The sequence below is a fragment of the Eriocheir sinensis genome, chromosome 34 (genome assembly GCF_024679095.1).
Source record: "Eriocheir sinensis breed Jianghai 21 chromosome 34, ASM2467909v1, whole genome shotgun sequence".
NCBI classification, from domain to species: domain Eukaryota; kingdom Metazoa; phylum Arthropoda; class Malacostraca; order Decapoda; family Varunidae; genus Eriocheir; species Eriocheir sinensis.
This window is the reverse complement of record NC_066542.1, coordinates 3833660-3848659: the sequence shown is the minus strand read 5'-3', so window position 1 is coordinate 3848659 and position 15000 is coordinate 3833660. Positions and strand designations below refer to the sequence as shown.

General features: G+C 43.9%; 1 protein-coding gene across 3 annotated transcripts in view; it reads left to right on the top strand.

The window, feature by feature from the left end:
• LOC127006915 (roundabout homolog 2-like) overlaps positions 1-15000 on the top strand; it is a 117419-nt gene that overhangs the window by 45499 nt on the left and 56920 nt on the right. For all 3 annotated transcript variants that reach the window (XM_050877259.1, XM_050877258.1, XM_050877260.1), the window contains exon 4: positions 14294-14450. In XM_050877259.1, coding sequence (XP_050733216.1) covers positions 14294-14450 — 157 coding nt within the window. The remainder of the gene's footprint in view (positions 1-14293; positions 14451-15000) is intronic.

Below are 15000 nucleotides of genomic sequence, written 5' to 3'. Positions count from 1 at the left end.
AGAGAGAGAGAGAGAGAGAGAGAGAGAGAGAGAGAGAGAGAGAGAGAGTGCGTGTGTGTGTATGTGTGTGTGTTATGTATCCCTTTTCACACCCTCTCTCTACCTTCCTTCCTTCCCTCCCTCTTTATCTCCCTTCTTCCCTCCCTCCTTACAATTTTCTTTTTTTTTTCTCTCCATTCCTCCTCTTTATCCTCCTTACCTATTTCCTTCCTTTCCTTCTTCTCTCCCTATTTATCCTTTTCCTCTCCATCTCTACCTTCTTTTTCCTTTTCTCTCTCCTTACTTTCTTCCTCCTCTCTCTCCCTCTTCTCCCGTCTTTCCTCCCTTTTCCTCCCTTCTATCTTCCTTCCTCTCTCCTATATTTTTCCTCCCCTCCTTTCCTTCTTCTTAGTTTCTTCCTCCTCCTCCTTCGTCATCTTCCTTCCTCTTCCTTCCTCTCCCTTCCTCCCCTTCCTCCTTAACACATGTCCTCTCTCTCTCTCGTCTGCCCTTCACTAAGAATCTAAACTGGAAATTTCACGTTCCATCGCTTGCTAAATCAGTTTCCTTCAAGTTAGACTCCTTCAATTTTTTCACCTCCTCCTCCTCCTCCTCCTCCTCCAATTTAAGTTCCTTCTGCTCTTCTTGCTGCTGCCTCTTCTACCTCTTGATAAGTGGACTCGAGTTCCCTCACTCGCTCTCTCTCTCTCCCTCTCTCTGATTGAAGTATGTATTGTAAATGGGAAGAGATGTTGATAAAGGAAAAAAGTTTATATTGATAACAGCATACCTCTCTTAGCTCATTCATACGTATGCAGAGAAAGTGATAGTCCTTTTTCTCTTTCTAATATAACTGGACTCGATTTCTTTCTCTTATCAGCGTTTTTTTTATTAAGGAAGAGATGAGATGAAGGAAAAAGTAATCATTCGCAGCATCCCATTCTTGGGTTTCCTATAGGTAGAGAAAGGTACAAGTCCTCCTTCACACTCTTCTCTATATAAGTGGACGTTAGGTGTCTGTCTTTCTCTCTCCAATTGAAGTATGCATCGTAATGAGTGACTTATTTGAGACTTATCTGAGTATTGAAGAGATGAGATGGAGAGAGATGGAGGGAAAAGTTAACAATGGCAGCATCACTTTCTTGGTATAATTATAGACAGAGAAAAGTATAATTCCTTCTTCACACTCTTCTCTATAAGTGGACGTGAGGTGTCTGTCTACTTCTCTCGAACTGAAGTATGTATTGTAATGAGTGACTTATTTGAGTAGGGAAGAGATGAGATGAAGGAAAGAGTTAACAATGGCAGCATCACTTTCTTGGTATAATTATAGACAAAGAAAAATATAATTCCTCCTTCACACTCTTCTCTATAAGTGGACGTGAGGTGTCTGTCTTCTCTCGAACTGAAGTATGTATTGTAATGAGTGACTTATTTGAGACTTATCTGAGTATTGAAGAGATGAGAGATGGAGGGAAAAGTTAACAATGGCAGCATCCCCTGTCTTTCTCTCTCCAACTGAAGTATGTATTGAAATGAGTGACTTTTTTGAGTATGGAAGAGATGAAGGAAAGAGTTAACAATGGCAGCATCACTTTATTGGTATAATTATAGACAGAGAAAAGTATAATTCCTTCTTCACACTCTTCTCTATAAGTGGACGTGAGGTGTCTGTCTTCTTCTCTCGAACTGAAGTATATATTGTAATGAGTGACTTATTTGAGTAGGGAAGAGATGAGATGAAGGAAAGAGTTATCAATGCCAGCATCACTTTCTTGGTATAATTATAGACAAAGAAAAGTATAATTCCTTCCTGACACTCTTCTCTATAAGTGGACGTGAGGGGTGTGTCTTTCTATCTACAATTGAAGTATGAGTGACTTTTGAATACGGAAGAGAAGAGATGAAGGAAGTTGTCATCCCCAGCATCCCTTTCATGGTTAAATTATAGACAGAGAAAAATACAGTTCCTTTTTCACACTCTTTTCTATAGGTGGACGTGAACTGTCTGTCTCTTTCTCTCTCCAACTGAAGTATGCATCGTAATGAGTGACTTATATGAGTATGGAAGAGATGAAGGACCTTTTTTTTTATCTCACAGACAGAGAGATATAGTACAGTTCATTCTTGTCTCTCTTGTCTTTGTGTTCCTTTGTGTTCCTTTGTGTTCCTTTGTGTTCTCTGTAAGTGGACCAGTTTCCTCCCTTCTTCCTAACTTCCCCTTCCTTCCTCTCCCTTTCTCTCCCTTCCTCTTCTTCCTCCCTACTAAGGATTTCAGAGGCTGTGCGGCCTCGTTTTTTGGGAATAATATCGTAACGAACAATCGTATCGGTACGAGATTTTGCGACAGTGTATTTCACACACTGCCTTAATTTTGAAGGGTATCGCCAACCGCCACAAGTAGAGAATAAAGGCACTTGTCCCTATACCAAGAGGGTAAAGTCATCAGTGTCAGGCAAAGATACGAACACAACTACCAGAGGCTCCGCCCACCTTGTTCCTCTTCCCTCCATCTCCCGCCTCCTCCCTTCTCTCTCTCTCTCTCTCTCTCTCATGTAGCTTCGTAACTATAATGAATGAAAGGCATGCATTAATTGTAGTGGCGTTATATACTCTTTCTAATACTGATAGGCATCCTTTAAATAAAGTTGAGAGTAGGGTAACGTGTTACTTACATAGCCTAATTACCTCCGTAACTATTGGTAGCGTAGTGGTGTACGTTTTCGTAGGGCTATTGTATAGCATGTACCTACTGATAAAACTAATGGTGCTCTTATCGCCAAATTATAGTGGTGCTATTCAGGGAAGAGCTGAAAGTATGGTAACGGGAAGAATTGCGAAGGTATAAAATGTTTGAGGTAGTACTAAAAGTGAATCACTGAGTGTGGATGAGGGACACTGGGTTATGAGGCTTATATTAAGGAACTTTATACAATATAGTGATGGCAAGGACACTTTGGTTTACTAAGGATACAAACAAGAATATTCAAGACTTTAATCTTCTTCACAACTTAACACTAAATCCCCATCATCATCACTGTCACAGTCAAGGTTAATAACGAGAGGATCGACACTTTCATGGATATTATCCGTTGTCCAGTAGTCGTCCTCAAAGCGTCGTGATCGCCGAACCGCACCTTCCCACACCTCGGCTGTGACAGAAGTCTGGCAAATACAAGCGAGCAATCGTTCTACCATCAATCATGGTAGTCATCATTTACCACCTCACCCTACTCTCACATGTCATTACGTCCACGGCCCAGATGTGTATCACTATGCTCAAAATTAAAGTCCCAGTATCACATCAAGCATGCCTTAATTGAAAAAAAAAAATCATTCTCGAGTATGTATGTATCTTCCAGAGAGAGAGAGAGAGAGAGAGAGAGAGAGAGAGAGAGATTGAGGGAGAAGGGAGGAGGCGGGAGATGGAGGGAAGAGGAACAAGGTGGGCGGAGCCTCTGGTAGTTGTGTTCGTATCTTTGCCTGACACTGATGACTTTACCCTCTTGGTATAGGGACAAGTGCCTTTATTCTCTACTTGTGGCAGTTGGCGATACCCCTCAAAATTAAGGCAGTGTGTGAAATACACTGTCGCAAAATCTCGTACCGATACGATTGTTCGTTACGATATTATTCCCAAAAAACGAGGCCGCACAGCCTCTGAAATCCTTAGTAGTATTTTCCTCCTTGAAGTAAAAATATTGCACCCGTTTTCTCGTCTTACTCTTAAAGGGGGACTAAAGTAAAATCCCTTTCTGTCTATTCTATATTAGTGAGCCTCTGTTCCCTATTCTGTTCCCCCCTTGAAGTAGGTGTCTAAATTAACCGCTAAATTGTAGAGAAAAAGGTTAAAAAATAGTTGATTGAAAGAAATGGTTAGTTAGAAGAGTTAGGAAGTTGTTATTGCATGTGTGAATTTTCGTTTTTTTTCTAACTTCTCTCTCTCTCTCTATATATATATATATATATATATATATATATATATATATATATATATATATATATATATATATATATATATATATATATATAGAGAGAGAGAGAGAGAGAGAGAGAGAGAGAGAGAGAGAGAGAGAGAGAGAGAGAGACAGAGAGAGAGAGAGAGAGAGAGAGAGAGAGAGAGAGAGAGAGAGAGAGAGAGAGGTCTGTGATTTCAGTGATTAGAAAGAGCAAAGATGAGAGAGAGAGAGAGAGAGAGAGAGAGAGAGAGAGAGAGAGAGAGAGAGAGAGAGAGAGAGAGAGAGAGAGAGAGAGAGAGAGAGAGAGAGAGAGAGAGAGAGAGAGAGAGAGTCTGTGATTTCGGTGATTAGAAAGAGCAAAGATGAAAGAGAGAGAGAGAGAGAGAGAGAGAGAGAGAGAGAGAGAGAGAGAGAGAGAGAGAGAGAGAGAGAGAGAGAGAGAGAGAGAGAGAGAGAGAGAGAGAGAGAGAGTACACTCGTCGAAATGACTCTTCGATGCCTCACCTCATGTCCATTTCTCTGATTGAATCCTATTGAGAGAGAGAGAGAGAGAGAGAGAGAGAGAGAGAGAGAGAGAGAGAGAGAGAGAGAGAGAGAGAGAGAGAGAGAGAGAGAGAGAGAGAGAGACTAAAGATGAATGAGGTAGGAGTGTGGGAGGGAGAGGGAGAGATAGAGAGGGAGAGGGAGATGGAGAGATAAGCGAGAAAAGGAGGAAGAAAACGAGAGAGAGAGAGAGAGAGAGAGAGAGAGAGAGAGAGAGAGAGAGAGAGAGAGAGAGAGAGAGAGAGAGAGAGAGAGAGAGAGAGAGAGAGAGAGAGAGAGAGAGAGAGAAAATTCTGAGAGGAAAGAGAAAAGTTGCGTGCATAAAAAGAGAGAGAAAGAAAAAAGAATGAGAAAGAGAAGGAAAGAAGAGAAGGAGGAGGAGGAGGAGGAGGAGGAGGAGGAGGAGGAGGAGGAAGAAGAGAGGAAAGTTTCAAACATACAAAAGAAAGAAGAGAGAGAGAGAGAGAGAGAGAGAGAGAGAGAGAGAGAGAGAGAGAGAGAGAGAGAGAGAGAGAGAGAGAGAGAGAGAGAGAGAGAGAGAGAGAGAGAGAGAGAGAGAGGAAAAAAGAATTGGAGGAATATTAGATAGAAGAGATAAAAAAGAAATTGGAGAGAGAGAGAGAGAGAGAGAGAGAGAGAGAGAGAGAGAGAGAGAGAGAGAGAGAGAGAGAGAGAGAGAGAGAAATAAGAAAAAGAAAGGTTGGAAGGAGAAAAAAAGGGAGGAGGAGGAGGGAGAGAAAGAGGGAGATTACCAGAGACAAGGGAAAAAGGGAGAGATTTGGAGAGATTAAATAGAGAAAGAAAGAGAGAGAGAGAGAGAGAGAGAGAGAGAGAGAGAGAGAGAGAGAGAGAGAGAGAGAGAGAGAGAGAGAGAGAGAGAGAGAGAGATTAAATAAGAGGCAATAAAACTCTACGACTGCTTAATCTCTCTCCCTCCCTCTCTCTCTCCCTCCCTCTCTCTCTCTCTCCCTTCTCTCACATACTTTCCTCCCTCCTTCATTCCTCCGCACATTACTCATACTACATTGCACACTCTCTCTCTCTTCCCTTCCCTACCATATATATTTTACTAACTTCTCACTCCTCCTCCTCTTCCTCCTCCTCCTCCTCTTCTTCCTCCTCCTCCTCCTCCTCCTCCTCCTCCTCCTTTTTTCCTCCACCTTCCTCTGTTTCTCCTTTAATTATCCTCTTCTCTTATTTCTCCTCTTCCTCCTCTTCATTCTCCTCATTTTTTCACTTCCTCCTCCTCCTCCTCTTCCTCCTTCAATATCATCATTACCGTTATGAAGAAGATTGTAATAATAATAACAAAGGGAGGAGGAGAAAGGGAAGAAGAGGAGGAGGAGGAAGAATGGAAGAATATATTTATGGATAATTAAGAGCAGGAAGAGATGAGAGAGAGGAGGAAAGAAAGAAAGGAAACGGTGACAGTAAGTGTGATGAAGGAATAAAGTGTGAAGAGGGAGAGAAAAAATATGTAAAACTAAGGAGGAGGAGGAGGAGGGAGAGAAGATCAGAGGAGCAGGGGGAGAAGGGAAGGAGAAGGTTGGAGAAGAAACAGCGTACCGCCGGGCACCAAGAAGGGCCGGGCAGGGCCGCGGGGTGCCTGGACAGTGGTGGCGGTGACGGTGGCTGCCGCGGCCCGCTGTGACGTGATGGCCGCACGCTGCCTAGGCACGCCGTGACTTGTTCACGGGAACACAGCGGCAGGGGCGGCTGTCCTGTGCCTGCAGGCAGCTGGCACTCTTGCCAGTGGCTGTTGCTTCTCAAAGAACATCAGCTTGAAGGTGCCGCAGAAGCGGTCAGCCTGTAGGGGCCGCGGCCATGTCTGGGCCGCCGTGTGTGTGGCCTTGAGGAGGTAGTGACGGTCAGGGCGATGGCGGCCCGGCGGGGTGTGCAATGGCCGCCCCGGAACGCTGCTCGCAGGTGTTGGTGAGCCACGGTGTCCGTGGATGTGTGGCGTGTGCCCAGCGGGTGTGTGCCCCGCACGGCGGCGGCGGGACGCGGCAGCCAGGGTCGCCACGGCGAGGCGGAGGACAGTAAAAGTGGCCCAGAAGTCGCTGGACGCTACATAGCATCTCGCGGGTCCGCGGACTGGCGGTGGGCACACACACACACACACACACACACACACACACATACACACACACACACACACACACACACACACACACACACACACACACACACACACACACACACACACACACACACACACACACACACACACACACACACACACACACACACACACACACACACACACACACACACACACACACACACACACACACACACACACACACACACACACACACACACACACACACACACACACACACACACACACACACACACACACACACACACACACACACACACACACACACACACACACACACACACACACACACACACACACACACACACACACACACACACACACACACACACACACACACACACACACACACACACACACACACACACACACACACACACACACACACACACACACACACACACACACACACACACACACACACACACACACACACACACACACACACACACACACACACACACACACACACACACACACACACACACACACACACACACACACACACACACACACACACACACACCACACACACCACACACACCACACACACCACACACACCACACACACCACACACACCACACACACACACACACACACACGACGTTTGAGGAGGAGGAGGAGGAGGAGGAGGAGGAGGAAAAAATGAGTCGGGAAGTTGCGAGATGAAATATTTAAGAAAAGTCTAGAAGATTAAAAGTAATAATAATAATAAGAGTTGAAGAAAGAGACGGAGAATAAAGAGAACGAGAAGAGGAAAGAGAATGGGAATAAGAGAGGGAAGGAGAAGGGAAAGGAAGAGAAGAAGAGGAAGAGAAAAAAAGTAGGGAATAAAAGAAAATTAAGAAGAAAAGTAGGCGAGAGAAGGAAAGAAGGAATCAAGCAGGAAGGAAAGGAAGAGGAGGAGGAACAGGAAGAAGAAGAGCAGGAAATTGGAGGAATAAAGAGAGAGAGAGAGAGAGAGAGAGAGAGAGAGAGAGAGAGAGAGAGAGAGAGAGAGAGAGAGAGAGAGAGAGAGAGAGAGAGAGAGAGAGAGAGAGAGAGAGAGAGGTGGGGGGAGGGGGTAAAGGTGCTACATAGCGTAAACTGCTAATAAGAAGTGCTCGTCCGCAGCGATAATGGTTAATTTAGCGGAGGGGGAGGAGGAGGAGGAGGAGGAGGAGGAAAGAAAAAGAATAAAAAAGTAAAAAGAAAAAAAAGGAGAATGTGTGTGTGAGAGAGAGAGAGAGAGAGAGAGAGAGAGAGAGAGAGAGAGAGAGAGAGAGAGAGAGAGAGAGAGAGAGAGAGAGGTGGATGGTGATTCCTAGCATTCCAAACCAATTATGATTTCAGGATTTCTCTCAAAATAAAAGAAAGAGGAAGCAGAAAAGAGAGAGAGAGAGAGAGAGAGAGAGAGAGAGAGAGAGAGAGAGAGAGAGAGAGAGAGAGAGAGAGAGAGAGAGAGAGAGAGAGAGAGAGAGAGAGACCGAGAGGAAAAGAAAAGAAAAAATAATAAAATGAAAAAAAAGGAGAGAGAGAGAGAGAGAGAGAGAGAGAGAGAGAGAGAGAGAGAGAGAGAGAGAGAGAGAGAGAGAGAGAGAGAGAGAGAGAGAGAGAGAGAGAGAGAGAGAGAGAGAGAGAGAGACGCAGACCGAGACCGAGAGGAAAAGAAAAGAAAAAATAATAAAATGAAAAAAAAAGGAGAGAGAGAGAGAGAGAGAGAGAGAGAGAGAGAGAGAGAGAGAGAGAGAGAGAGAGAGAGAGAGAGAGAGAGAGAGAGAGAGAGAGAGAGAGAGACGCAGACCGAGACCGAGAGGAAAAGAAAAGAAAAAAATAATAAAATGAAAAAAAAAGGAGAGAGAGAGAGAGAGAGAGAGAGAGAGAGAGAGAGAGAGAGAGAGAGAGAGAGAGAGAGAGAGAGAGAGAGAGAGAGAGAGAGAGAGAGAGAGAGAGACCCAGACCGAGACCGAGAGGAAAAGAAGAAAAGAAAAAAATAATAAAATGAAAAAAAAAAGGAGAGAGAGAGAGAGAGAGAGAGAGAGAGAGAGAGAGAGAGAGAGAGAGAGAGAGAGAGAGAGAGAGAGAGAGAGAGAGAGAGAGAGAGAGAGACCCCCAGACCCAGACCAGCTGATTCCCGATACCCCTAATAAAAAATATCTCCAATTACCGACTAATTGGCAACTCGGCGCGTGTGTATACTGACCCTCGTGTACACAAGCTAATTCCCTAAGTACACACGGCCACTAGACGCACACACGGCCATGTACGCGGCTGTTATGTGTACACGAGGGGGGAGGAGGAGGGGGATGGGGAGAAGGGGAAGGAGGAGGAGAGAAAGGGGGATTAGAGGGAGTGGGAAGAGTAGGAGGAGGAGGAGGAGAGGGGTGGTTAAGGCGGAGGAGGAGGAGGAGGAGGAGGAAAGGAAGGGAAGAGTTTGGAAGGAAAAAATAAAAAAACGAAAAGAAAGAGAAAGAAAAGGAATGAATAGAAAGAAAAGGAAAAAAAAGAAAAGAAAAGTGCGTGTGTGTGTGTGTGTGTGTGTGTGTGTGTGTGTGTGTGTGTGTGTGTGTCCCTCATCTTAACACATTCCTCTCAAACTAATCTATTCATCTACCTAATTTAATCTTGTACAATCTTCCCACACACACAAACACACAAACACACACACAAACAGTACTGGATCCCTTTAACACTTCCCAAATCCTCTTTCTGATCCCCATATAAAACCTTCCAATCCTTTATATAATCTTGACCCTCTATAATTCATCAACAAACACATAAACACACACACACACACACACACACACACACACACACACACACACACACACACACACACAAACACTACTGGAACCCTTTAACATATCCCAAATCCTGTTTCTGATCCCCTTATAAAACATTCCAATCCTTTATCTAATCCTGAACCTCTTTATTTCATCAACAAACACACAAACACACACACAAACAGTACTGGAACCCTTTAACATATCCCAAATCCTGTTTCTGATCCCCTTATAAAACATTCCAATCCTTTATCTAATCCTGAACCTCTTTATTTCATCAACAAACACACAAACACACACACAAACAGTACTGGAACCCTTTAAGATATCCCAAATCCTCTTTCTGATCCCCTTATAACACATTCCAATCGTTTACCTAATCCTGAACCTCTTTAATTGAATAACAAACACACACACACACACACACACACACACACACACACACACACACACACACACACACACACACACAGGGAAGGAAGACTAAACACAGACTGTCGCATTTCTCTACACACACACTACTCGATTCCCCTTAACACGAATCCCCTTCTGACCCCTTAAATATGCACTACAACCCCCCGTGCGACGCCTGATCCCCCTCGAGGCACCGGATCCCCTTATCAGACTCTTTGATCACCCTACGCGCGCCCCCGCTCCCTTATCCAGGCGTTTTGCACCGCACGTAGGCTATCCAACCCTCCCTCCGGCACCTTCCCTCTCTCCCTCCCTCCCTCTCTCCCTCTCTCTCCCCTTCTTCCCTCCCTCTCCCTCCCTTCCTTTAAGTAAATACAGGGAGATCCATTTAGAGATTCGTAGCCGGAAAAAAATATTGAATTCCTTCCTTTCTTGAGAGGGAAAAAACAGCCTCGTAAGAAAATAATGTAAGTTTTCTTTACGTTCTGCCTATAGCGGCGGTAGGCTTTCATGGTGGGGTCTGGTGTTAGTCGCCCCATCCCGTTAGTGGCGCAGGCAAGTTTTTATAGTGGCGCCGTTGTTGCATAAAATAGAAATAATGATGATAAATGATAGAGATAATGATATAATGATGGCATAATGATAGAGGTTATATAGTCGCCCTAACTATTATTATTATTATTATTATTATTATTATTATTATTATTATTATTATTATTATTATTATTATTATTATTATTATTATTATTATTATTATTATTATTATTATTATTATTATTATTATTATTATTATTATTACTCCTTCCTTTCTTGAATGACGAAAAAATAATAATTAGAATAAGATAATGGAAGAGATTTAATGCGATATGTTACAAAGGGAAAATTAAGGATACTTAGGAATAACACATAGCCAAATAAAAGACATATAATATAAAATAATAAGTCCAGTAAAAGCAAGGGATGAAGCAACGGTGAATAAATAAAAGAGATAAACAAATAATTGATAAAACTGAATAAATAAAAATGAGGAATGATTGAAAGGGAGAGAGAAGAAGTATGAGAGGAAAAGAACAAAAGAAAAGTATTGAATTAGCAAAGAGCGAGGCGGATGGTAACAGTGACAGAGAGAGAGAGAGAGAGAGAGAGAGAGAGAGAGAGAGAGAGAGAGAGAGAGAGAGAGAGAGAGAGAGAGAGAGAGAGAGAGAGAGAGAGAGAGAGAGAGAGAGAGAGAGAGAGAGAGAGAGAGAGAGAGAGAGAGAGAGAGAGAGAGAGAGAGAGAGAGAGAGAGAGAGAGAGAGAGAGAGAGATAATGCCTAATATTGTTTCTTTTCTCTTAATCTTCCTCCTCCTCCTCCTCCTCCTGCTCCTCTTCCTCTTCCTCTTCCTCCTACTCCCTTCCTCTTCTCCTCCTCCTCCTCCCAATCATCATCATCATCATCATCATCATCATTAAAATTCTCCTCCTTCTTCTCTCCCTCCTCCTCCTCCTCCTCCTCCTCCTCCTCCTCCTCTTCCACACTCCCATATCCACCCTTGTGTTTTTATGATTCCGTCAAGCCTTGTTAATATTCTCTCCCTGTCTCTCCCTCTCCCTCTCTCTCCCTCTCTCCCTCTTGCTTCCCTTCTCCCCTTGGTTCCATTCCCACTCAGCGATGATAAACTATGGCATATGGTGCGCCTATAAAGTACCCAATTTAGTTTAACAGGCATGCGGCTTACTCACGCTCGCATCCTCAGTCGCGTTTGGCTCCCACAACAACCATTTCCCAAGGCCACAAAGGAGGTGAGTCGCGTTCCCATGAGTGTTTTCTTACGTTCACGGTGTAGAAGCCTTGTCAGACGATCACTAGGTTCATGTAAATACTAACACAGCTTCAACGAAAGTCTTGTCAAACTGTCACTTGGCTCATGTAAATACTAACACAGCCTCTACGAAAGTCTTGTCAAACTGTCACTTGGCTCATGTAAATACTAACACAGCCTCTACGAAAGCCTTGTCAAACTATTACTTGGCTTATAAAACTACCCATGGCAATACTAACACAGTCTCTACGAAAGCCTTGTCAAACTATCACTAGGCTCATAAAACTACCCATGGCAATACTAATACAATACAGCCTCTATATATACGAAAGCCTTGTCAAACTATCACTACGCTTATAAAACTACCCATGGAAAGACTAACACAACAACCTCTACGAAAGCCTTGTCAAACTATCACTAGGCTCATAAAACTACCCATGGAAATACTAACACAAGCTCTATGAAAGCCTTGTCAAACTATCATCAGTTTCATGGAAATACTAACACAGCATCTACGAAAGCCTTGTCAAACTATCACTAGACTCATAAAACTACACATGGGAATTCTAACACAACAACCTCTACGAAAGGCTTGTCAAACTATCACTAGTCTCATAAAACTACCCTTGAAAACACTAACACAACAACCTCTACGAAAGCCTTGTCAGATATGAAATCTTATTGGTGGATGCTGGGAAAGGGTTGAATCTTATTGGTGGATGCTGGGAAAGGTTAAATCTCATTGGTGGATGCTGGGAAAGGGTTAAATCTCATTGGTGGATGCTGGGAAAGGTTAAATCTTACTGGTGGATGCTGGGAAAGGTTAAATCTTATTGGTGGATGCTGGGAAAGGGTTAAATCTTACTGGTTGATGCTGGGAAAGGGTTGAATCTTATTGGTGGATGCTGGGAAAGGTTAAATCTTATTGGTGGATGCTGGGAAAGGTTAAATCTTACTGGTGGATGCTGGGAAAGGTTAAATCTTATTGGTGGATGCTGGGAAAGGTTAAATCTTATTGGTGGATGCTGGGAAAGGTTAAATCTTATTGGTGGATGCTGGGAAAGGTTAAATCTTATTGGTGGATGCTGGGAAAGGTTAAATCTTATTGGTGGATGCTGGGAAAGGTTAAATCTTATTGGTGGATGCTGGGAAAGGGTTGAATCTTACTGGTTGATGCTGGGAAAGGGTTGAATCTTATTGGTGGATGCTGGGAAAGGGTTGAATCTTACTGGTGGATGCTGGGAAAGGGTTGAATCTTATTGGTGGATGCTGGGAAAGGGTTGAATCTTATTGGTGGATGCTGGGAAAGGTTAAATCTTACTGGTTGATGCTGGGAAAGGGTTGAATCTTATTGGTGGATGCTGGGAAAGGGTTAAATCTCATTGGTGGATGCTGGGAAAGGGTTAAATCTCATTGGTGGATGCTGGGAAAGGGTTGAATCTTATTGGTGGATGCTGGGAAAGGGTTAAATCTCATTGGTGGATGCTGGGAAAGGTTAAATCTTACTGGTTGATGCTGGGAAAGGTTAAATCTCCTTCTTCAAATCCTGTATCGAAATCCTAACTCCCAATATCAGATTTTCAATAAACAAGATCGGATCCCATATAATCAGGATCGAGGCTTAATACAGACGATCACATCCTTTATAAAAAAAGCTAAATCTACTTCCTCCACTTCTTTATACTCGACATCTTGACTCTTATTGAATATCCTCTTTTTTACGCTCGCAATTCGAATCTTTAATATTAAGCCACTCCGAAACTTTGCCTATAAACGTTTGTATCGATTCTTAATAAACAAAACAGCATCTGCCTCCATAGACGTCGTAATAGGATCCGATTCTTTGCTGAACGTTGCTACAGAGGCGATTCGATTCCTTATTGGTGAAACTTTTGTATGTGTGTCTGTTGATTGTGTAGTATTGAATCTAATGTCTCTGTCTCTGTCTGTCTCTATCTACCTTTCTATCTATCTATCGCATATCCATCTTCTTTTTCTCCTTTTCTTCCTTTCTTCTTTCTTCTTTTTTATCTTCCTTCTTTTTCTTTCTTACCTCTTTTACTCCTCCTCCTCCTCCTCCTCCTTCCTCCTCTCTTCCTCTCCTCTTCCTCCTCTTCTCTTCCTATCTCCTCCCATTTCCTCCTCTTCCTTCCTTATCCATTGCCTCCTTATCTCCCTCCTTCTCTCCCTCCTACTCATCTCCATTACTCATCTCCCTTACTCATTCCCCTCTTCCTCCTCTTCCTCCTCTTCTCTTCCTATCTCCTCCCCCTTCCCCTTCCTCCTTCTCTCCCCCTTCCTCGTCCTCCTTTCCCTCCTACTCATCTCCATTATTCATCTCCCTTACTCATCTCCCTTACAAATCTCCCTTACTAATCTCCCTTACTCATCTCCCTTACTCATTTCCCTTACTAATCTCCCTTACTCATCTCCTTTACAACTCTCCCTTACTCATCTCCCTTACTCATCTCCCTTACTAATCTCCCTTACTCATCTCCCTTACAAATCTCCCTTACTCATCTCCCTTACTCATCTCCCTTACTTATCTCCCTTACTCATCTCCCTTACTCATCTCCCTTACTCATTTCCCTTACTAATCTCTCTTACTCATCTCCTTTACAACTCTCCCTTACTTATCTCCCTTACTTATCTCCCTTACTAATCTCCCTTACTAATCTCCCTTACTCGTCCACCTCTTCTCCCCCTGCAGCCCTCCGAGATGAGTTCCGCACGGTGCCCAGGGATGTGGTGGCTGCCTCAGGGGACCGCGCCCAGCTGCTCTGCTCCCCCCCGCGCGGACACCCCCAGCCACAGCTCGTCTGGACACGGAACGGACACCCCATTGACTTCGACCAGGAGGGGGAGAGGTGGGTGTAGGGGGGGGGGGGAAGGGGTGATACAGGGGAAGAGGTGAGGGTGGGAGAGGGAGGAGAAGAGATAGAAGAAGACTGAAGAGGAAGAGTAATATGGAAGAGGAAGAAGAGGAGGAGAAAGGAAGGACAGATAGTGTAGAGAAGAAGAAGAGGAGGAGGAGGAAGAGGAGAAAAATGGAGAAGAGGAGAAATATATGTGTGTGTGTGTGTGTGTGTGTGTGTGTGTGTGTGTGTGTGTGTGTGTGTGTTTTTATATAGAGGAAAAGTTAATGGATGGATTTAGTGATTGATGAGAGAGAGAGAGAGAGAGAGAGAGAGAGAGAGAGAGAGAGAGAGAGAGAGAGAGAGAGAGAGAGAGAGAGAGAGAGAGCACTTAAAAACTACGTCCCCTTCCCCTTCTTTCCCCCTTCCTCCTCCTCCTCCTCCTCCTCCCCCTCCTCCTCTTTCACCTCCTCTTTGTAACCTCAATGTAACCTTGATTTATGAGGCATTTCTCTCTCTCTCTCTCTCTTTCCCCCCCCACCCCACCCCACCCCCCTCGAGG